The 22,422-nt window shown below is 42.3% G+C and overlaps 1 protein-coding gene across 1 annotated transcript in view; it reads right to left on the bottom strand.

Moving 5' to 3' along the window:
* Positions 1–22,422, bottom strand: part of COG3 (component of oligomeric golgi complex 3) — a 54,479-nt gene that overhangs the window by 15,582 nt on the left and 16,475 nt on the right. The window contains exons 7-17 of the mRNA XM_084768290.1: positions 22,118–22,243; positions 20,364–20,444; positions 16,367–16,410; positions 15,583–15,709; positions 14,638–14,729; positions 13,292–13,431; positions 11,502–11,662; positions 9,452–9,557; positions 6,397–6,521; positions 3,716–3,805; positions 1,132–1,252 (exon numbers count right to left, since the gene is read on the bottom strand). Coding sequence (XP_084624416.1) covers positions 1,132–1,252; positions 3,716–3,805; positions 6,397–6,521; positions 9,452–9,557; positions 11,502–11,662; positions 13,292–13,431; positions 14,638–14,729; positions 15,583–15,709; positions 16,367–16,410; positions 20,364–20,444; positions 22,118–22,243 — 1,213 coding nt within the window. The remainder of the gene's footprint in view (positions 1–1,131; positions 1,253–3,715; positions 3,806–6,396; positions 6,522–9,451; positions 9,558–11,501; positions 11,663–13,291; positions 13,432–14,637; positions 14,730–15,582; positions 15,710–16,366; positions 16,411–20,363; positions 20,445–22,117; positions 22,244–22,422) is intronic.

Below are 22,422 nucleotides of genomic sequence, written 5' to 3'. Positions count from 1 at the left end.
ATATGACTCATCAGGAGACGACCATGGAATTCAGCTGAGTTAAATCAAGTCCTCTCCGATAAGCACAGCGACATAGGAGCTAATAGCCCACTGCCTTTGGGATTCTGTATTTGGCATTTCTGAATCATAGAATACGGAAAATAATTAGAGTCACTACTGCTTCAGTTGCCTCAAGATTAAGAGAGAAGTTAATTCATTATACAACTGAATGCTTTCAGTGTAAGAGCTTAAATCTCTGGAAATCATTAAAAACAAAAACAGCTCACAAAAATGTAAGAGAAACAAATGATGTTTACAGTATATCCTTAACTATTTAAAATCAAGAGTTTGGATTGTATGTATTTTGATCTCTTCAAAATCTGTTAATTTTGGCTGAGACTTGTAGCGCACACCTTTAATCCCAGAGACCAGTGGACCTCTGTAAGTTGGAAGCCAGCCTAGTTCACAGTGAGCTCCAGGACAGCCAGGGCTACACAGAGAAACCCTGTCTTGAAGGTCCCTCCCTTCTTCCTAATCTGTTATTTTAGTAACAAATAACTAAGACAAATAGCTCATCTTTTCCAAGATGAGTCCAAATTCTACATATTTTACACCACCTTGCTTAACAGTAAGCATCTCCAACTTGATGTTACCTTAAACACAGTAACATATCTTTTATCCATTTTCATTCTTAATGATCATGGTAACCAATGAAGGTACCATGCCAATGTCACTGTGCTCCTTTCACACAGAAGGAAGATGGCCATGGAAATTAACCTCCCCGCAGTTCAAGTTTACATAAGAGCCATAATATAGGTAAAGCCCCACTTGCTGACACATGCTATTTATCTTACAAGTATTTATTATAATGCTTTTCATCTTATACTTGCTTATGGTAACACATGGAAGGGCCCAGGAGATTTAAACTGTATTAAACATGGAAATGTTCAAATACAGCTCCTTTAATAAAATTCAACAAATTAGAAGTAATTAGGATACTGACAGCTCAGATTAGTATGAATAAGTAACATATTTAGCAAGCAAAGCATGCAAAAGAAATTGCAGATGAACATAAAATAAACCTGTAGCCTGTGCTGACACACCTGGACAGGTCAAACACACCCAACTGTGCCAGCCAGGACAACAAAGTACCTCTAGTTTTCTTGAGGTCCAGGGAAATTTCCTTAATGGTGAATTCAGTGTGAAATGGAGCAATTTGTTCTCGAAGAATCAAAAGGTGCTTAATTAAGAAAAGTTGTCCATCAATCTGAGTCTAAATTATAAGACAAAAAAAACACACACACAAAAATAAAAAACAAATGGGTATTATCACAGATTAAATCAAAATAGGAACACATAAAGCACATTATCATTCAACACGAAGCCTACGCAGAAGCACAGCTTCCAGGTGCCAATACTCTGCAGTACAATGAACTCTCTCTAGGTTTCCCACGTCAAAGTTCTCTGGAAAAGTCTTGCTCGGACTCTGAACATGACCACTTGATCTACTTAAGGAATACAAGAAAGCAAACCACACAAAGGGCTAGGAAGAGAGGTCAAGACTTTTAACCTGGCACAGAGGTTTAAAAAGAAAAGAAACGTAACACTGCAAGCTAAGAGCCACACGAGAGCACAAACAAGCTCAAAGGATAGGTCCAAATTTGCTTATTCGGAGCCCTCTAGACTCTCTTAGAACGACATCTTCCCCTTCTTGGCCCACGTGGTTTTGATGTCCAGAACATCAGACATGCAAAGTACAAAGGGAGCCTCCATCTCTAAAGTTGACCGCATCCCCACCCTGGATGAGCAGCCACCAACAGTGCACTGGCTGTCCCTACGCAGACCCGTCTGTGACAGCCCTGTGTCTGAAGTGGCGTGCTCACAGCTCTGACCCAGTCCCAGCATAACAACTACAGTCCTCATGATGTAAGTTTTTATTAATAAAGCAAGGCTGTTCCTCAAGGCAGGATTCTATTTTGAAACCATTTCTAATGAAGTTTGCATATTAAATTAGGAAAGCATAAGGTTATACTTCATTAGCAGTAAGAAAGGATTCATAAAGCATGGCGCTCTCCAGTCTCTTCCCACCACCTTCTAAGGAGCGCAAGCGCTATCAGAAGGCAGCACGGAAGGGAAGCTCACTTGGCCTTGTGCGACACAGCAGCAGATAAATATGAAATGCTGCGCATCCTAAAGACTTATTCTAGCTGGAAAAGGATAACTTGACACCAAAACTGTGTCACTTAGACTTCATTTACTTTATTAAAGCTGTTGTAAACTCAAGAAAATAATATCACATTAATTTACTACAGACTAGGTGTCAATATGTATGTAATGATAATTTACCTTATAAAACTAGAAAAAAAATCCTAAATTGAAAGGCAAAAATTACACAATCTTAGCCACAAACACAAATAAGCTAACAATGCTTACCAAGCTGAGGGTTTCCTCAGACATATAAGCACTTAGAACATGTAGGAAACAGAATTACATAAAGGATGGTGGCCTACAGATAATGGGGTCAGAAGGCTCAGGGGCTTAAAAGAGAGGAGAGAGGTACAGGGGCTGCAGTGCAGCACTGCCTCTTCAATTAAGCCAGCCCTTCCTCCCAGGGAGCTGAGAAACACGCTCACTGTACAAAGCCTATGGATAATGAAGAACTGTGTGGGGATAAGGCAGAGCTCACCCAGTCAGCCACTTGCTTCCTGGCATGCTTGCTACATAAAGCCACAGTCTGTATCTTACCTCAGCTCAGTAACATTTACTGTTACACAGCTTTAAACTCAGCAGCTGTTTTAACCATCTCTCCCCCCACCTCACGCCCTGTGATCTTAAGCATGAGCTCTACGTTTCACTAATCATAAAAATGTGAGAACTGAGTCTTGCAAACATTATTTAAACCTAACTCTGCCTATCCAGGACTTGTTTGTTCCAAGCTCTTTTAATCCCTATGTGGAAATCCTCTCACTGCCATGCACAAAAGGACAAACAGTCACAAAGGCAGAGTGTTTCTGGTAACACGACACCAGACTCTTTTATCAGAAGGCCTTTCTCAATTATTTGAAGTTTTAAATTGAATTTGTAAATCTGGAGTTTATAGGTGTCAACACTACAAATGATGGAGAAATTCTGGCTGCAACTAACCCTTAGCGCGTCAACTCTACAGACTGCGGCACGCTGGGAGAGCTGTGTTGGCAGCACTGCTGGCCCTGCTCTTCTTCCTGAAAAGGTCAAAGCTGCTAGTCAAGTCCCTGAGCCCATGCTGATCCCAAACCATAGCCACGCATTATGGCCCCTATTGTAAGTCACACACCGAACAAGCCTGCCTGCCCTCCAGCTGACTGACTGATTCCTCCAGGTAAGGCTGCTCAACTACTTAAAACACTGTAGGGATGATGAACTGCTTTTTTCCTTGAACATACTTTCTTGGTATTGTGGGGAAACAGCAGTACCATTTCCTCAGCCACTAAGGCAGAACACGACATCCTTGTCCTATGCCACTAGACCCTCAGCACCACTTCAGGTACACCAGCAAAGTCAGACTCTCTTAGTGCAGTCAGTCCTCAGTGGGCACTACAATGAAATACCAGTTTCCTTCAAAGGATCTCAAAATTCTCTCCTACTAAACAAACAAATCTTACTGCTAAGTGGCTTTAACTTTCTGTGACTCTAAATAAATGACATGTTGCATAATACTATTATAGGTAATAAAATTTCACCTAACATTTCATCAAACCTTGTTTTTGCTGATTGCCTCTGATGCTCCTAGCAAGGACTGTATGCAGGCAGACAATGCTTCCTGTGATAATCCTTGGAACACTGCCCTCTGGTGGAAGAAGAGAGAAACATCAGCTTGTAGTCACAGACCAAAAAAAAAAGGAAAATACTAAGGAAGCTATGAAAGAAAGGAACAATGTTTACTTCCATACTTGAGCCATTCTCCCTCAGATTTTTTTTTTAATTTCCATTCAACCTTTCTGGACTGGCACATGGCTCTGTAACGTGCACTCATATCTGGAAATGCCCTTTACTAAACACGGTAGCACTTACTCATGGCCAGGAAAGTGCTGGTCACTGGGACGTAGGTACAGGGGTCAGCTAGGCAGGCAGGGTTAACTTCAAAATGTCCATTCCAGCAATCTCATGGAGTGTGCTAGAACTGTCTATATCATACATGTTGGCCTCCAGCTGCAGACCATCCTTCCTCAGTCTCCCCAGTACTGGACTCGCATAAGGATGTGCACCACCATACCCAGCTAGTGAGTGGGCTGCCAAACACACCTCAGTGTGCCTTCTAAAAATGTACCCCAGGTGACTACAGATGATGTGTTAAGAGTCATATGCATGGCTCCTCATTGCAATCTTCTTTTAAACAGGAGGAAAATGGAAACAATCAACAGGGCAAAGTTGAAAATTAAAAAACAAAACACAGTAGAAGACTATGTGTAAACACAGAGCATTCTGAGGAATTTGGTTAAATCCTTATAAGTGACGGCTTAGTGGTAAGAGCACTGGCTGCTCTTAGAGGACCCAGGTTGGATTCCAGGCACCAACACAGTGGCCCACAACCACCTATGACTCCAGGTTTATCTGTGATGCCTTCCTCTGGCCTCCTCTCGTACCAAGCACAAACATGATGCCCAGATATACATGCAGACAAAACACATGTACACATGCAATATATTTTTAAAGTATAAAGTATAATTCAGTGGAGGAGGCAGGCTTGGTGGCACCTGCCTATAACCCCAGTGCAGGACAGCATCAGTGACATTATCAAGAAGGAGGCCAGCCTGGACTACAAAAGAAAATAAAAGATTATATACCTCAGAGCCAGGCGCAGTGGCTCCTACTTATAATCCTAGCACCCAGAAGGCTGGGATGGGATTGCTGAGAGTTCACAGTCAGTCTGGGCTACATAGTTCTAGGGCAGTATTGGCTATAGAGTGAGTCAGCTGCAAAAACCGACAACAAAAGATATGAGGTAGGTGAAAAAAGACCAGGTAAGCCTGAAGCACCAGGCAAAGCCGAGTAACCTCCTAGGTCCAGCTATGCCTTGGCTGACAACCTCTCAGCATGTCCAAACGCTTTACGCACTGAGGTCTGGGGTAACACGACTCTTGCACATTTCTCTTGGGATCTTGGCTCTGAAACAGGAAGTTTCTGAACCCTGGTCTCATGCATTATTCCCTACTGGGAACCTAAAGAAGCAAGGATGCCAAATGGCCTCCTAGCCCACACTGGAAGAACCATGAACCACAGTTTAAGTCAGAGTAATGTGGCCGGCTGATGCCATGAGACAAGTGTGAGACCATACTTGGTCTTAATGAAGCAAGCGCGCGCGTGCGTGCGTGCGTGCGTGCGTGCGTGCGTGTGCGTGTGTGTGTGTGTGTCTTGAAAACTCCAACCTCCACTCCCCCAAAAAAGGAAAGAGAGTTGAAACCACCAAATTTATGTAACTATTTTGCTTTAAACATAAACCACTGACAGCAAATACGTAGCTAAATGTGCCATTGCAAGGAATAACAATTATCATTAAGTCAGCATGCTTAAAATAACTGTTTCCCAAAATCAATGCATGGCCTAAAAAGGTGCTTTTAAAAAATTCTGCTAAATTCAGCAAGTAACCAAACTTAGTTGGCTCTGAACACAAGCAATCTCACACCTTGTTAAGGATGCTGGCTGAAAGTTAAATGCAAAACCAGATTTACAGGCATTGGGTCTGGTGATGCCCAGCTGAAATCTCAGAACAGGGAGGCTGAAGCAGAGATCTGTAGGTTCAAGGTCAACTAGAGCTAGCTACTTACTTAGCAAGACCCTGTCTCAAGAACAAAACACAAATTATAGTGGCTACATTTAATACTAAATATTATGCCAATGTGCCATCCCAAGGTATCGTTCCACATTCCTGCATCTCTCCTCTTCACGTAAAAGCAAAAACAGACAAATTCATCAGTAGTTTTAAACTTATTTGTGATCATAGACTCCTTTAAAATTTGATTAAAAACTATAGTCTTGGTCCTCAGAAAAATACAAATACAAACATATTAAAAACTTAACCACAGTTCCTTAGGCCCTAAATTAGATAAAGCCTTCAAGTTACCACCATCTCTAAAAATCACAACTCTAAGATATCAACAGAATACTGCATCAAGCTCTTAAAGTAGAACTTAAAAATAAATAGTCCAAGCCAATCCTAAAATAAGCAAGTCACAGTAAGGACATAAGAATTCACACACATGCTGGGCGTGGTGGCGCACGCCTTTAATCCCAGCACTCGGCAGGCAGAGGCAGGCGGACCCCTGTGAGTTCGAGGCCAGCCTGGTGTACAGAGTGAGTCCAGAACAGCCAAGGTTACACAGTGAAACCTTGTTGGGAAAAACAAAAAACAAAAAACAAAACAAAGATTCACACACATACATCTATGCATCTGTATAATTTGGAGAGACAGACGAGCGTCCTTCGCACTGTGGGATACCACATCCCGTGAAGATCTGCTGGAGAAATTGTGGTCTGCGGTCTAGGATTGAGGGAGTCTGTTGAACCTAAAACACAAATGGAAAAGAGCATATATTCCAGTCCTGCGGGCTCTGTCACACAGTAGTTTACGTGGCAGCTATAAACTGCTTATTCTCATTGGCTATCAGTGGCTAGAAGACATCAAACTCCCCCACTTAGTGTTTAATAAAGTCTAAACTAGTGACAAGCAAGGATTAAGACTGAGAAAATCTGGAGGACACATGGACATACACATTGCAGCCATACACACATATGTTTATGCTCCATACCTCTCAATCCTAGTTATTTTTCACAAGCCATGATCAATAATCTTTGTGGAATAAGTCATCAGCATACTTATGGAACACAACCAGATTCTAGAAGGCGGATCAATATTCAATGGGCACCAGTGAAGGTAGAAGAGTGACAAGAAAACATTTCTCTTCCCAGTACAGGGGACCAGACCCAAGGCCTCATGCACGCTGGGCAAGCACTCTCTCACTGCACAGCAGTCTCACGCACGCTGGGCACTCTCTCACTGCACAGCAGTCTCACGCACGCTGGGCACTCTCTCACTGCACAGCAGTCTCACGCACGCTGGGCAGGCACTCTCTCACTGCACAGCAGCCTCACGCACGCTGGGCACTCTCTCACTGCACAGCAGCCTCACGCACGCTGGGCACTCTCTCACTGCACAGCAGCCTCACCCACACTGGGCACTCTCTCACTGCACAGCAGCCTCACCCACGCTGGGCAGGCACTCTCTCACTGCACAGCAGCCTCACGCACGCTGGGCAGGCACTCTCTCACTGCACAGCAGTCTCACGCACGCTGGGCACTCTCTCACTGCACAGCGGTCTCACGCACGCTGGGCACTCTCTCACTGCACAGCAGTCTCACGCACGCTGGGCAAGCACTCTCTCACTGCACAGCAGTCTCATCCAGCCCCTCCTTTTTAAACTTCTGAAACAGGATCTTGCTAAGTTGTTCACACTGCCCTAAACTCACCTTAGGCTCGGCAGGTCTTCAACTTGTGATCCTCCTGACTCAGCTCCCAAGTAGCTAGATTACAGGCCTGCACCAGGCCTGGTAAACTGGGGCAATTTTAAACAGGAACATGGATCAGAGCTAGCTTGCCTGGCACCTTGCCCTTGGTTCTCAGCTGTATCACTTAACAGGTCTGGTTGGTATATTAGCTCCCAGATGATAAGAGCTGTTCCCACCACTGGACAGGTCAGAAAAAGCAGGTTTTGGCCAATGGGGATTTCCTGAACAGAAGGACACCTTTGCAAGAGAATCACAGCACTTCAGTATCCAAAATCAAATTTAAAGCATCCACAAAGGTGGAGCTCGGACACATCTCTGGGACAAGTGGTGATACTCACATATGAACTACTCATGGACACCTTGAGAAACTTTACAACATTTTTAGCAGAGTAGAATCTTGTGGTTACATAAGAGATGTCCTCATTCTGGAAAGATGCAATACAACTCAAGAGTGTCAAGCAAGGACACTAATAAAGTGTCTGGCTGCCTAGTGTGGTGGCACATACCTTCAATCACACCTGTCTGCTCTTCCTCAGTCAGCTCAGTTCACGCCTCTGCCCCCATTAGCTCCGTAACACTAGCACTGTCAACGCATCCCCGACCCCATGCTGCCATACAATGGTTAGCCTCTGCCCTGGGGTGATCTACAGACTCTAAGCACCAGCTCTCCTACTACAGTTCAGGAACAGTCCTTTCCAATAGAATTATAATAAGTCAGAAATGTGGTATATTAGGCTGGAGAGATAGCTTAGAGGTTAAGAGCACTGGCTGCTCTTCCAAAAGTCCTGAGCTCAATTCCCAGCAACCACATGGTGGCTCACAACCATCTGTAATAAGACCCGGTGCCCTCTTCTGGCGTGTACATGCAGGCAGAACACTGTATACATAATAAATAAATCTTAAAAAAAAAAAAAAAGCCGGGTGCAGTGGTGCACACCTATAATCCCAGCACTTGGGAGGCAGAGGCAGGCGGATCTCTCTGAGTTCAAGGCCAGCCTGGTCTACAAAGTGAGTCCAGGATAGCCAAGGTTATACAGAAACACTGTCTCCAAAAAAATAAAGAAAGAAAGAAAAGAAAAGAAAGATGCTATATTAAAATGCCACCATAAAAAGTAAAGACAAATGGAATGTTAATGTTTTATTGAATCTAATAAATCTCAAATATCAATTTAAAATATATCTAATGTAAAAATTCCTACCATAGTAATTTCCATTTTTTAGTTCATGCTCCATCTTTGGTTCTGGTATGCAGTTAACTTGTCTAGGGCATAGGATATACACTTGCCATCCTTGAAAACACTATCCACATTCCGTATGCTCAGTGGAGGGTGGCTGAACACTTGGAGGGCACAGCTCTAGATCCCTTCCCTGTTGGTTGGCTTCTCTGTTGTTATGATAAAGGCACTGACCAAAACCAACTTAGGGAACAACGGGCTTCTGTGGTCTTATAACTACTGGGTCGTAGTCCATCACTGAAAGGAAGCCAGGGCAAGAGCTCAGGGCAGGAACCTGGGAGCAGGAAGTGAAGCAGAGGCCCTGGAGGGATGCTGCTTCCTGGCTTGCCCTCTATGGTTTCCTGTTTTCTTATACAACTCAGGACCACCTGTCCATGAGTGGCGCCACCCAACTTTGCCTGACTCTCTCCTACTCCCTATGAAAACATACCCCAGCTTCCAGACACCATAGCTCACACTGACCTCCTCTTCTTCAGATGCTCTTCCCACCATCTATGCCCCAAAGCTCTTCATGGTCTAGGAGCACCCAGCACATCCCATTAACATTTCACTCAATGGAATTACATTTGGGATCTATCAATCTGCCTCCAGAAAGCATGAGAGCACAAGCTGGTTTTTATGACAGACACAGTAGGCAATAAGGTTAATTATTAACTGAATGAATGAATGTCAAAAGTTAAGACAGCGTAACATACCAGATTTTCTTAAACTGTTGGACTCTCCTTCTTCTAACCGAACATCTGAAAAGGAAGCTTCTGAGGGTGCCTTCTTTTGCTCATCTTTTAAACTCTGTGCAATTTGCTACATAGAGAAACAAAAAAGAACATGCCAAGTGTAGTTTTTCTTAGTGCCTTGCAACCTTGGAACTCCTATTTTTTAAAAAAAGTATCATCCAAAAGTGAAAATACACCTTCATGATCACCACCTCAACCCTTAATGGTAAAACCTCACATTACATCCCTTTGACACAATGAAGAAGCAAACATCAGCTATTCAGTATTCTCACCCAATGAGAGGAGGAGGAACAATGAGACAAACCCTGGTCTCTTCCAGTCGGTCATAAAAATGAAACGCAAAACAAAGTGGAGAAACAGTCTTAACTTCATTTTTTTATTTTTACTTATTATGTGTCCAGCTATGGGCAAAGTCTTTATTCATTTAAAAAACAAAAACCAAACAAAACTAATGTGCTCACGACTTAGTATCAAGATCTCTTAGGCTTGTGTGGAGCAGTGAGTCAGAAGCAAAGCATAAGCTTCTCTAACAAAGGCCTCCTCTGGCTCCCAGCCCCCACATGAGGTAACTCACAGCCACCTGTGACTCCAGCTCCAGGGAACCCCAGGCCCTCTGCTGGCCTCCACACATATGTAGATACATATACACATAAATGAAAACATTTAATTTTAAGTATTCAAACTACTTTCAAATGATTAAGCAACAAAACATACTGACAAAATATAAGGTAATGTGACAAAAGTATTAACAACTGCTGACTCTCAAACACCTGGTATCTGAATCCTGAATTTTAGGTGAGAAGTTCTATTATGATTGGGTAAAACCAAAACTACCCTTACCTTTCAGAGTTATCTACCAAATCATTTATAGATTGAGACAACGCCTGAAACAAATTCACCCTACAACAACTGATGGGAGCGAGGGGTAAGCATGAACAAGACACTGAGCTGGGCTCATAGAGAGTTCATTGCACTATTAGCTATATTCTTGCTTTTTTTTTTTTCTGGGTTTTTTGTTTTTTGTTTTTGGTTTTGGGTTTTTTTTTTTTGGTTGGTTGGTTGGTTGGTTGGTTTTTTTGGTTTTTCGAGACAGTTTCTTCATGTTAGCTTGGCTGTCCTGAACTCACTCTGTAGACCAGGCTGGCCTCAAACTCACAGTGATCTGCCTGCCTCTGCCTCCCGAGTCCTGTGATTAAAGGCATGCGCCACCACCCCCGGGTGTTCTTGCTTTTATTTGTAAGTTTTTACTTAAAAAGCTTACTCTAACTAGCTTTTAATCTAAAACTAGATCCTAATAACCGGGTCATAGCATTAATATCCTAGGCAATCTTTGAACTCTATCCAAAGGCCACAGAAGATGAAGGCACAAGAACAGTGAGAAGATTATTGTGACAACTGGAGCCTTCAATCCATAAATCCAAAGTTGGTAAAATAGAATTTTAGAAGTATGACAAAGGGCCATGCCACCAAAATTAACTATGGTGACTGCTATATTCATAAAAAAACTAATGGGCTTAATAGTTCTGCCTCTTATATACCACTCACGAAGAAATGTAAGAAACTGCAGAAGGCACTAACTCAATTTAAAATGTGAGAATGAAGCTGGGCGTGGGGGCACATGCCTTTAATCCCAGCACTCAGGAGGCAGAGGTAGATGGATCACTGTGAGTTCCAGGCCAGCCTGGTCTACAAAGTGAGTCTAGGACAGCCAAGAATATACAGAGAAACCCTGTCTCAAAAAAACCAAAACCAAACAAACAAAACAAAGTGTGAGAATGCCTATGCCCTGCCAAAAGGGAAAAAGCTGCATAGAATGCTTAGCAAACAAGCACAAGTTGACAATTTGTGTTCAATTCTTTAGTTTCATTTCCTTTGACTTTTATGGCAAGTACATTTTGATCTTATATTCTGAGTGATAGTTTAAAGAGCAATATTCTATCTTAACTAGTATGAAACATTTACAAGCCGTGTGGGAGCAGGGAGCAGATGAGTTCCGGTGAAGAGCCCTCACCTCCATCATGACTAGCTTATCAGGATAGGCCAGATCCCCAGGCGCTGGTTTATAGCCTGTGATGTCCGTCTGAATGTAGATGTGGGTTCGGTACACAAGCCTCTCTTGTACATCTTCCAACATCTGCTTTACTCCAGCTGCAAATGCCCCTAGCTGTTCAGCTTTAAAGGAAACAAAAAGCCATCATTCAAACAATGTTTCAAAGACTATGGCTGACTCTACTCCAGTACGACTTAATGGTCTTAGAAAACTTTAATAGAGAGAGAGCTTTCAATTTCCTCAGGTTTCACATGGGGAAATAAATTGGCCCTCCATCTCCTCCCCAGCACTCTGAAAATGTATGTCTATTATTTACATTCATAACGAATCTGGGTTTTAAGAGTGCAGTGTACTAGCCGGGCGCAGTGGTGCACACCTGTAATCTCAGCACTCAGGGAGGCAGAGGCAGAGGCAGAGGCAGGCAGATCTCTGTGAGTTCAAGGACAAAAGGAGCCCAGGACAGCCAGGGGCTACACAGAGAAATTCTGTCTTTTTTGGGGGGGAGGAGGGGCAGGGAAAGAGGACTGCACTGTACTATGTTAATTCATAAAGCTTCAAACCAACAGTAAAAGATAGGTAAGGCAGCTTGCTGTCACTCCACATTTTACAAATAAGCTGATCCCACGTGTTTACAAAGAAAAAAGTGAGTCTTGACTTTATATAGTATTTTAACCTTTGTACAATGCCACTGATGTTAAAAGGTGAATCAGCACTGTCTTTCAACAGCCAGGGACTAGTATGGAAACACTCACAGCACTTTTACATCAACCTACCTTCAGAAGGGCTGAGTGTGAGAGATCACACCGCAGAATGAACTAAATGCAGAAAGAGCAACTAAGAGCAGCATGGCACCCACTGGTGGAATCAGTCCCACCAGCAAAGAGACTAGTTCAAAGGGATTTTTTTTTAAGGTATCAAAATCGAGTTCCTTACTGCAGTCCAATCAAAGAGATGTTAAGTGCTACTGAGAGACACGCTGCTTCGCTGCAGTTTGAAGATGACGGAGCATCACTGCCTGAGCATGCTAGATAATCAGAAGCATCAAGTGGGCTGATCCAGTGGGCTAGATTCCTAACAAAAGCCAAAGACCAGTTTTCTCTGGACCCCAAATGCCAAAATGAAAAGTAGTATTTTATTGCTGACTTTACCAGATTTTAAAATTCTTATCTGTTCATTTGTAGCATTAAATGGTTCCAGGTGAAGATGCACCTTGATTTGAAAAGGAGAGAGCTATCAACTCAAGCTCCAAAACATTAGCCTTCTACTTTAAAATTTTAAAACTTAAAAAAACACTGTGTGGTGGTGGTGCACACCTTTAATCTCAGCACTTGTGAGGCAAAGGCAGGCAGATTTCGATGAGTTCAAAACCAGCCTGATCTACAAAACAAGTTCCAGGACAGCCAGGACTGTTACCCAGAGAAAGCCTATCTCAAAAAACCAAAAAACAAACAAAAAAAAAATTAAGTACTTATAGGGGCTGGAGAGATGGCTCAGAAGTTAAGAGCACTGTCTGTTCTTCCAAAGGTCCTGAGTTCAATTCCCAGCAACTACAGTGTGGCTCACAACCATTTATAATGTGATCTGGTGCCCTCTTCTGGCCTGCTAACTTAGGCTGACATGCAGGCAGAAATCTTTTTTAAAGGTTAAGTATGAACTGAGCTGTGGAGGAAAAAGTCATATTTTTTTCCTCACACTCACTGAGCCATTGATTAAGTAAGAAGTCCCTTAAAGCAATTCCTCCTGTGTATTACCATTGTTCTGTACGTGGTCTTCAAGAACTTCGTTTTTAAGAATCCCACAAAGCTCTGATAAAGTCTCTAAGTGAATGACATGGATGATCAATGGCCGGAACACATCATACAATGACACGCACAACTTCTCCAAAAGCTCACTAAAAGGAAGGACAAAATAAAGTTGTTAACAGTAAAAATTTCAGGATTTTCCCAATGTGTTTAAAGTTCAGCATTATTTCTTCTAGCCAGTTAAAAGAAAAAATATGGAAAATGATAGCTGGGTACACTATAGAGTGAAGAGAGAGAATGAATCTGTAAACTACTTTTGCTTTAAAAGCTCAGAATCTACTTAATCTATAACAGCTAATTCAAATTAGCTGCTCCCAACCACAAGTCAACTGATTGTAACACATAGTTTAACAGAAGTTCTTTCAAAATACAAATTATTCCAGTAAACATTATTCCCTTTTGTATTCTACATCACTGCAGATAAGTTATACACACACACACACACACACACACACACACACACACACACACACACTACAGGTTCAAACTTTAAAAAGAAAAACCAAACCACTAGTCAGGCGTGGTGGCACACACCTTTAATTCCAGCATTTGAGAGGCAGAAGCAGGTGGATCTCGCGCATTCAAGGCCAACCTGATCTATATAGTGAGTCCCAGGATAGCCAGGGCTACACAGAGAAAAGCTGTCTCAAAAAAAAAAAAAAAAAAAAAAAAAAAAAAAATCAAGTACCTTGGGCCCATACCAAGTACTTGGAGGAGTTTTAAACATTTGAAGAGAAAAGGCTAGGCATCTGTTGTTCAGATTGTCAACAGTAGCCTGCTATACACAGGACTTCACGGAGGAACCACCCCAACCAAAATGAGGAAAGACATTTTTCTCTTCCTCAATATGAGTCATAATCTTGGGATCTTTCTGAGTCTAAATTCGCCAACATGAGGGAATCAAGTGACTAACAGAGGACCGGAAAGTCACTCAGAAAAGCATACATTACCAAACAACATCTGTAATGTAAGTGCTGCTCACAGTTCGATGCCCGGCCCTTCTAAACTGGAAGGCCCATCACGCTGGTGCAGTGCGGGCATCCAGACCCCAGGACTGAGCTCAGACTCAGACTGCTTGTTATCATCCCAGAATGTCTCCCAACTTTTACTACAAAAGATATGAAGGCATGCTTGCCTTTCCACTACAGACTTGAGAAAGAATCCCAATCAACAACATGCACAGCAGAGCTCAAACACAGCAGCGAACTTAGACTGCTTCTACAATCTGTCAGTCCACTACAGGCAACAGCAAATTCAATCCTACCCACAAGAGCTAGATCCCATGTATCACTTACTCTAACTTTGACGTTGGCTTTGTGAAAAATTCATTGTAAAGTTGGTGCTCATCTTGGCATACATGGACCATAAAGGCACAGCCACTGCGAACCTGCAATAAACAAACACATCCCACCTACAAAGACGCACACTCCAGCTCTTAGGAAATGAAGCCTATACTTTGCTTGTAGAGAGATTACATACGTATGTTCATATGCAACTTTCTGGAAGACAGAAAATGGCTGGTTCTCAATGGATTACTGCAAAATAGGACCCAATTTTTAATTTCTTACTACTTTATTTTCTAAACTCTTGATAACAAACATGATTTTCTAGTTGAAAGGAGGTACTTTTAAAAAGAACTTTTATGTGTTTTTCTAAAGTATGAATTAAAATCACACTAAACAAAAGGCTATTTCTGCACCAAAAGACCAAGCTGAGGTAAGGTGGCACAAACATGCAATCCCAGCAATCAGAAGGCTGAGGCAGGATAAGCAAACATCAAGGCCAATCTAGGTAGGTTGTATAGTGAGTCTATCTTTTTTTTTTTTTTTTTTTTTTTTTGGTGAAACTCTATCTTAAACAAACCAAAAGACACCTAAATATTAATTTTCAACATAAATCGACTAACTCTGAAACTTCATCTTCCAAGGAAATAAACATACTTGTAAATCTTCATATTTATAATAATAATGATGATGATGATGTGAGGTTATTTTACAAAGTTGAAGAACTAATTTCCAGTATGGAAATAAATGTTGATTTGGGGAACAGAAGGACAGCAACTTGCTGAGTCCTGACTGACTTATTTTTCCCCACAAGCTGTGTGCTACAAAAATAAGGTTAGAGGCGACTTCTCAGAAAGCCTCAGAGACACAGAACTTAAGGAAAGAGCACTGCTAAGCAGAGGGTGGGTCAGCAAGTATCAGATGCCAAAGAGCAGGACTTGCCCAGCAGGCACTTACCAAGGCACAATGGTCTCTGTTGTTCTGGCTGGTCAGCTCCGTGACAGTACAGGCAATACTGGGGCCCAGAAGGAGCTCGCGCTGATCGAGGTAACACTGGTGGATATCATTGAGCAGGTGCTGGTATCTGACAGAGGCAGATGAAGAACAGAGAAGTATGGTATGATTCCTCTCCTGTGGAGGCTTGATTTACACACACACACACACACACACACACACACACACACACACACACACCAAAGTAGAGGGGGCCAGCTGGGGGAAGGAGAGGACTACAAGGAACAGACAAAGAGGAAGTGTGTGTGGGGAGGGGGAATGAATAAGGTCAAGAAATGCTTAAATTAAAATGTCTTTCTGAGCCCATCACTATGGACAGTGAATACACAGTATTTTTAACTAGGGGGAAAAAACAGTAAGACTGTACTATACCCTTTTATTGCAAATACACAAATTACATCTGATCTTAATTGCAGGCTTCTAAAGCCATAATGGTCGCTCGCCTCTCATTTGCCCACACTAAACACTCAGGAATAGAGACACAGAACAGAAAGCACAGTGCACTGACACAAAAGGCTGGTCTTTAAGGAAGGATTCTCTTCAACAGAGACCTCACATCACATCTGCCTGAGTGAGGAAGAAGGGAACTCTGCCCCTGTCAGCAGGAGAGGCTTGCTAAGTCAGGCCTGAGGCTCTGCTCTCTCAGCACACTGTGTGGCCCAGAACAGGGAGGGCAGAACCAGACTGGCAGGCCACGGCAAAACGGCAAGAGCTGCTAAGTACTCACTCAGGTATCTTTTCAGACCGCAGCTCTATTTGTTCAATAAGAGCCTGTGGAGTGAAGAAAGACACACTATAAGTCCACCTGTCTTACCTGTGCTTTCCATTGCTTGCTGGTTATACTGGTATCCCTCACTTAAGTAACAATGTGAAAAAGTTAAAAATCATAAAAATAATATAGGAAGCAATCATGCTTAATACCATAGTATATATATACTTTTCAGGTATATATATATATATACCCGATTAGCACATTTTCTTTCTTTCTTTTTCTTTATATATTTGGGTGCTTTGCCTGAACCTGTGTCTGTGCCCCTGAGTCCTGGTCCCCATGGAGGTCAGAAAAGGCCATTGGGTCCCAAGCCTGGAACTGCAGACAGTTGTGAGTGCCATGTGTGTGGTGGGAATCAAACCTGGGTCCTCCAGAAAAACATCCAGTGTTCTTAACCAATGAACTATCTCTCCAGCCCCATATTTTCTTTTTAATCAAAGCTGGAATTATATTATATAGTCAGCTCTATAATCTGTTTTTTAATAACATTCCATAAATATTTCTCTATCATTAAACACTTTTCAATGATATAACACAGGGAAAAAAAAGATACAGAAAGGTTTATATACCACCTGGTACTAGTAAACACTCAATAAATTATTGCAAGCAGCACTTAAAGCATTACCTAAAGCTGGTTATGGGGGCATATGCCCACACTCCCGGTACTTGGGAACGTGAAACAAAAGCATCCGGGACTTCCTGGCCGGCCAGAGCTCAGTGATGGCTTTGAAGCCAGCAGGAACTACATATGTAACATCATCCTATCTCAAACAGCAGCAGCAACAAAAATATTCAATAAATGAATATAACATCATACAAAGTGGTTGCCTACTATCCCGAGGGTAGATACACTCAAAAACCACCTGCTGTGTTCAGCATTTGCTACTAGAGTCACAGCCACTAAACCAATTTGTAGTCTGGTGTCAAGTAGGACAGTGTCCTGCTACTCAGAGCTCAGGCAGGAAAGGTCACTTCTCCAAGAGTCCATAAAGCAAACTGGTGTAATGAGTTACCTAGTTTTTTTGTTGTTGTTGTTGTTGTTGTTTTCAAAAATTTTATTTATTTTTATGTGTATGGACTTTTGCCTGTGTGTGTGTGTGTGTGTGTGTGTGTGTGTGTGTGTGTGCGTGTGCGCGCACCATGTGCCTGAAGGGACCAGAAGAAGGCATTAGATCCCCTGGGACTGGAGTCACAGACTCTTGGGTAGCCACCATGTAGGGCTGGGAATTGGCCCTGGGCCCTCTGGAACAGCAGCCAGTGCTCTAACCATTGGGCATTCTCTCCAGCCCCCAAGTAACTCCTTCGTAGGCACAACTTCCTGGGCACTTCAACAGCCTGAATCAGAGAGATACACTTTATGTTCTTGATGCTCTGCTAAAATACCAAAAGAACGTGGTAAAGCCACTAATCATTAGGGCATCATTCTATAGTCACCCACCACGCTAAGTGCCATTTCTTTCCGAATTAAATATTAAATATTGGCTTTTAGCTAATAGACAAAGAAACCAATCAGGCCCAATCCAAATCTCCTCATCACCTATTCCTCAGTCTTCTATACAAAACCAACTGTCTTCTCCTTTAACAGCTGATTTTCAAGGAAGAGCATGAAGTCCTGTCAACAAAAGTGCAATGTTCCTTGTAGTGACAAAAAGAACATATATGTATAAGCTCCAATTAACTACCTCAACTGGTATAGCCAAACACTGGGTTGGGCCATTCCTCCCCACTTGTAATTTAATCAGGATAAATACACTGACCACGTAAGGTGCAACCTTGCCTTGGACATTCAATGTGCTACCAGAGCCTTGTCCAGCTCCTAAGTCTCTCCTGAATGGCTGCAAACCTTGCTCGTTATGGGCCCTCCTCCCTACTTCAAGACTTCTCTTCACTGTAATCCATTTCTTTTAACTGCACCTGTAACCTATTAAATGGTAATCTGAGCCGGGTGTGGTGGCGCACGCCTTTAATCCCAGCACTCGGGTGGCAGAGGCTGGCGGATTGCTGTGAGTTCGAGGCCAGCCTCGTCTACAAAGTGAGTCCAGGACAGCCAAGGCTACACAGAGAAACTCTGTCTCGGAAAAAACAAAACAAAACAAAACAAAAAACAAAATAGTAATCTGACCAAAGGATTCTGCTATTTCAGACAAGTCATTTGTTTGCTATTTTTCATGTATCAGCCTGTTATGCAACACGCCTTGTCACTTTTCCTTCACACTCTAATAACATACTATAGTCCAGTTATAATAAATTAAATAGGAATCTCCCCTAACCAGATGTATGTCTTTCATTCTCTGATATCTTCCCTTAAAATAGAAATACTGTTCCCTGTATAAAACCTTCAAGTCTATTAAAATCTGAACTTGGTTTCTTTATATATTTGTTTAGTGTGTGTGCTGGATAGTTTTGGTTTCTTTTTTAAGATTTATTTATTATGTATACAGTTTTGTGTCTGCACATACACCTGCATGACAAAAGAGGACACCAGGCCTCATTACAAATGGCTGTGAGCCACCATAAGCTGCTGAGAATTGAACTCAGGACCTCTGGAAGAGCAGCCAGTGCTCTTAACCTCTGAGCCATCTCTCCAGCCCAATGCTGGTTAGTTTTTTGTCAACTTGACACAAGCAAAAGTTATCTGAAAGGAGGAAGCCTCAGTTGAGAAAACGCTTCCATAAGATCAAGTTCTAGGCAGGCCTGTAGGGCATTTTCTTAATTAGTGACTGACAGGGAAGGACTCAGACATTACGGGTGGTGTCGTCCCTGGGCTGGTGTCCGAGGATCTATAAGCAGGCTGAGCAAGCCAAGGGGAGCAAGCTAGTAAGCAGCACTCCTCCACAGCTTCTGTATTAGCTCCGGCCTCCAGGTTCCTGCCCTGCTAGAGTCCTAACTTCCTTTGATAATGAACATGGAAGTGTAAGTCAATTTAATCTTCTCCTCCCCAAGTTACTTTGGCCATAGTGCTTCATCATAGCAAGAACAACCCTAACTTAGACATGTGACTACGTGTGTATGTGTCTGTCTGTGTATCTATGTATGTCGGTGTTTATGTGTCTATGTGTCTATGTATGTACATCCTGCAGCAGTCAGTCCTGTCCTTCATCAGGGATTGGACTCAGGTCATAGGGTTGGCAACAAGGGTCTTTACAGCTGAGCCATCTCATCAGTTTCCCCAAATCCTCTAGAAAGCGCCTTGAGTGCTGGGGGTTGGTCTGGTGCTATGTGTTCTAATGATAATTATTGTCCCCAAGATCTGGTTGCTGCCCAAATGAGCAGACACTAACATACCCCAAAATTATCTCCCTATTTGGCCAATAAAAAGCTGATGCCTGGGCAGGGCCGGAAGAATGTAGGCACAGCAAAGATTCCAGGCCTAAGAGGAGAGAAGGACCTTGGAAAGGAGGAGAGAGGAAGAGAGGAGAAGGACGAGGCGGCCATGGGTTAGGTGGAGTCAGAAGCACGTGTCCACCGTGGATGGAGGATTTAGCCCAGATGGTGAACATTAGCAAGTATTGGGATTATGAACGGGAGGTAGCTGGTTAGAAATTATTAGAAGCAGATGGCATGGGATTGGGGCAGGGGATAAGATACCTGCCCCAGCACGGGAGGTAGTTTAGGGGATTAATAGCTGTCCTGTCCCAGGTGAACCAAAGCTATTTTATCTGCGTTTTCATTGATTGCTGGTGGGTTAGGAAACACCGTCTTAATAACTATGGGCTAATAATAAACATTTATTAGGCCATACTTCTAAATTAGCCACAACACCTGAGCATCACAGGAAAGGCAAAGAGCCTCCTGCTCTACAGACTTTAAATGCTAAACTGTGAAAGAGAAAATGCCTTCCTTTCAGTCACGTTCATTTCCTGTGATAAACGAAAGAGTAAGGCACAGAGGACGTCCAAAGGACCAGCTGAAGTTTTTCGTAACAACATTCAGTATGTACCAACAGACTTACTCTGACTTTAGGGGCAGCAGCTCGAAATTTCACATAAAATAGTGTGAAGGCATTGTCTGCATTAGGTACTGATGAGGGGTCCTGACAAGACATGGAAAGAGAAGGGACAGAGAGGAAAAATATTAGCAAACAAGTAATCACTCAGAAAATGAACAAAACAACTTCATACATCTCCTGTTTGGCTTCTATACTTACCAAAAGCCTAGAGAAGAAAATCTCAAAGAGGTTATAGGTTACTATTGTTAGAACTATCATCTAATCAATAAAACTATCATCTCTCCCTTTATAGTTAAAATTTATCCTGTATTAACAGAATTTTGGCACCAAGGAGAACGTATTGAATATAGGACACTGGCCAAATTTTTTAATATCTCTGGCATTCAAGTGCTTGTCCTTGAGAAAGTCTGGTTTTTGTGGGGTTTTTTTGTTTGCTTGATTGTTTTTCAAGACAGGGTTTCTCTGTGTAGCCCTGGCTATCCTGAGCTCACTTCATAGACCAGGCCAGCCTTGAACTCACAGAAATCTGCTTGCCTGTCTCTGGAGTCCTGGGATTATAGGTGAATACCACCACACCCAGCAAGAAAGTCTGATTTTAAATTTCCTTTACTTCTTTCCCCTGCCATATAGTAGGACTGAGTCCAAGGCCTGGCACATTCTAGGCACTGCCCAACCTCTAAGCAGCATCTCAGCCTCCCTTTAAGCTGGTTTGGTCTTACTTTACTTTGAGACAGGTCTCAATGAGTTAGCTATACAGACCTGGCCTTGAACTTCTTATCCTCCTGCCTCCGTCTCCCAAGCACTGTAGGTCCAACTGAAAAGCGAGCTTAAAAAAGTAAAATACAGCCTTTATGGCTTTGTTTTCTTGGAAAAGAAGTATGTCGGTGACCATCCTAGACAGCACTACTCCTATTTTCTAACCTAGTCCATGTGTGTTACTTCTTCTACCTAGCCATCTACTAATTTGTAACTAATTTTCTTCAACATTTTTATTAGTTATTATTTCTAAATATGACAGCAAGGAACTCATGAGTTCTCTTTTCCACCCTACAGTTTCTAATATAATACTAAACATTAGGATACACTCAACAGAAATATGTACGCTGCAGGGTGTGGTAGTATACGCCTATAGCCCCAGCATCAAAAACTAAAGAGGACCACAAATTCCAGGCTGAGCAACACAGTGATACCTTGTCTCAAAATCCCATGGGCTGAATGCATAACTCAGTGTGGAGTGCTTGCCTGATGTGTCCAAGACTCTGGGTGCACTTAGAGCCCTGTGGCCACGGAGTCTGAGGGTTCAATTCATGTGCATGCACATATACATACATAGAAAAACGTCCAAGAAATACGAGTAGAACCCAGCACTATCTGATAAACTGTAAAATGAAATGTAAGCTACTTGTTATCTGAGACATTCTTTCACATTTTTCATAAAAATACTGGCAGGAAATAACATAAAAAACAATAAAATTGACTAAGTTTAAATGGTAGATAATTTAAAAGAATTTTACATTTATTTTTAAAACTTCCCCTGGTGCTGTAGACTGAAACCCGAACTTTATAGTAGCAGGCAAGGCTCTGCTAGCTGAGCCATGTAGAATACAGTCATACTTCTTCATTACAAAACTGCAGCATACATTCTTACTTAGTAAGGGTAAAACTTTTAATTATATAGTATTAATTCAAACAAAGATTGTTGAAGGCAAATAAACCAAAAATAAAAATCAATCTGTCATTAGCATCAGTTAACTCACCCTTTTTAGTAACTGATTTGTGAGAGTTTGCAGTGTGTTCACAGTGTATGTCTTCATGAGGTGCAAAGCTTTAGAAAGACATTGTTTAAACTTCAGTAAGTATACGGGATAATCTTTAAAATTAGGCTGTAAAACAAAGAAATTTACAAAAGAAATAAATATTACCAACAAGCCACCTTTCAATGGGAACCAAGGTGTCCGCTATGCAAAGCAATACATGATGCTCTGTAGATTATGAGCCCCGTGAAGAAGGCTACGTGAATGACTTGGTCGCGGCCAAGTCCTCGGGGCCTGGCGCAAAGCAC

Source organism: Acomys minous (assembly GCF_964271855.1).
Source record: "Acomys minous genome assembly, chromosome: 18".
Lineage (NCBI taxonomy): Eukaryota > Metazoa > Chordata > Mammalia > Rodentia > Muridae > Acomys > Acomys minous.
This window is presented reverse-complemented; position numbering and strand designations above follow the sequence as displayed.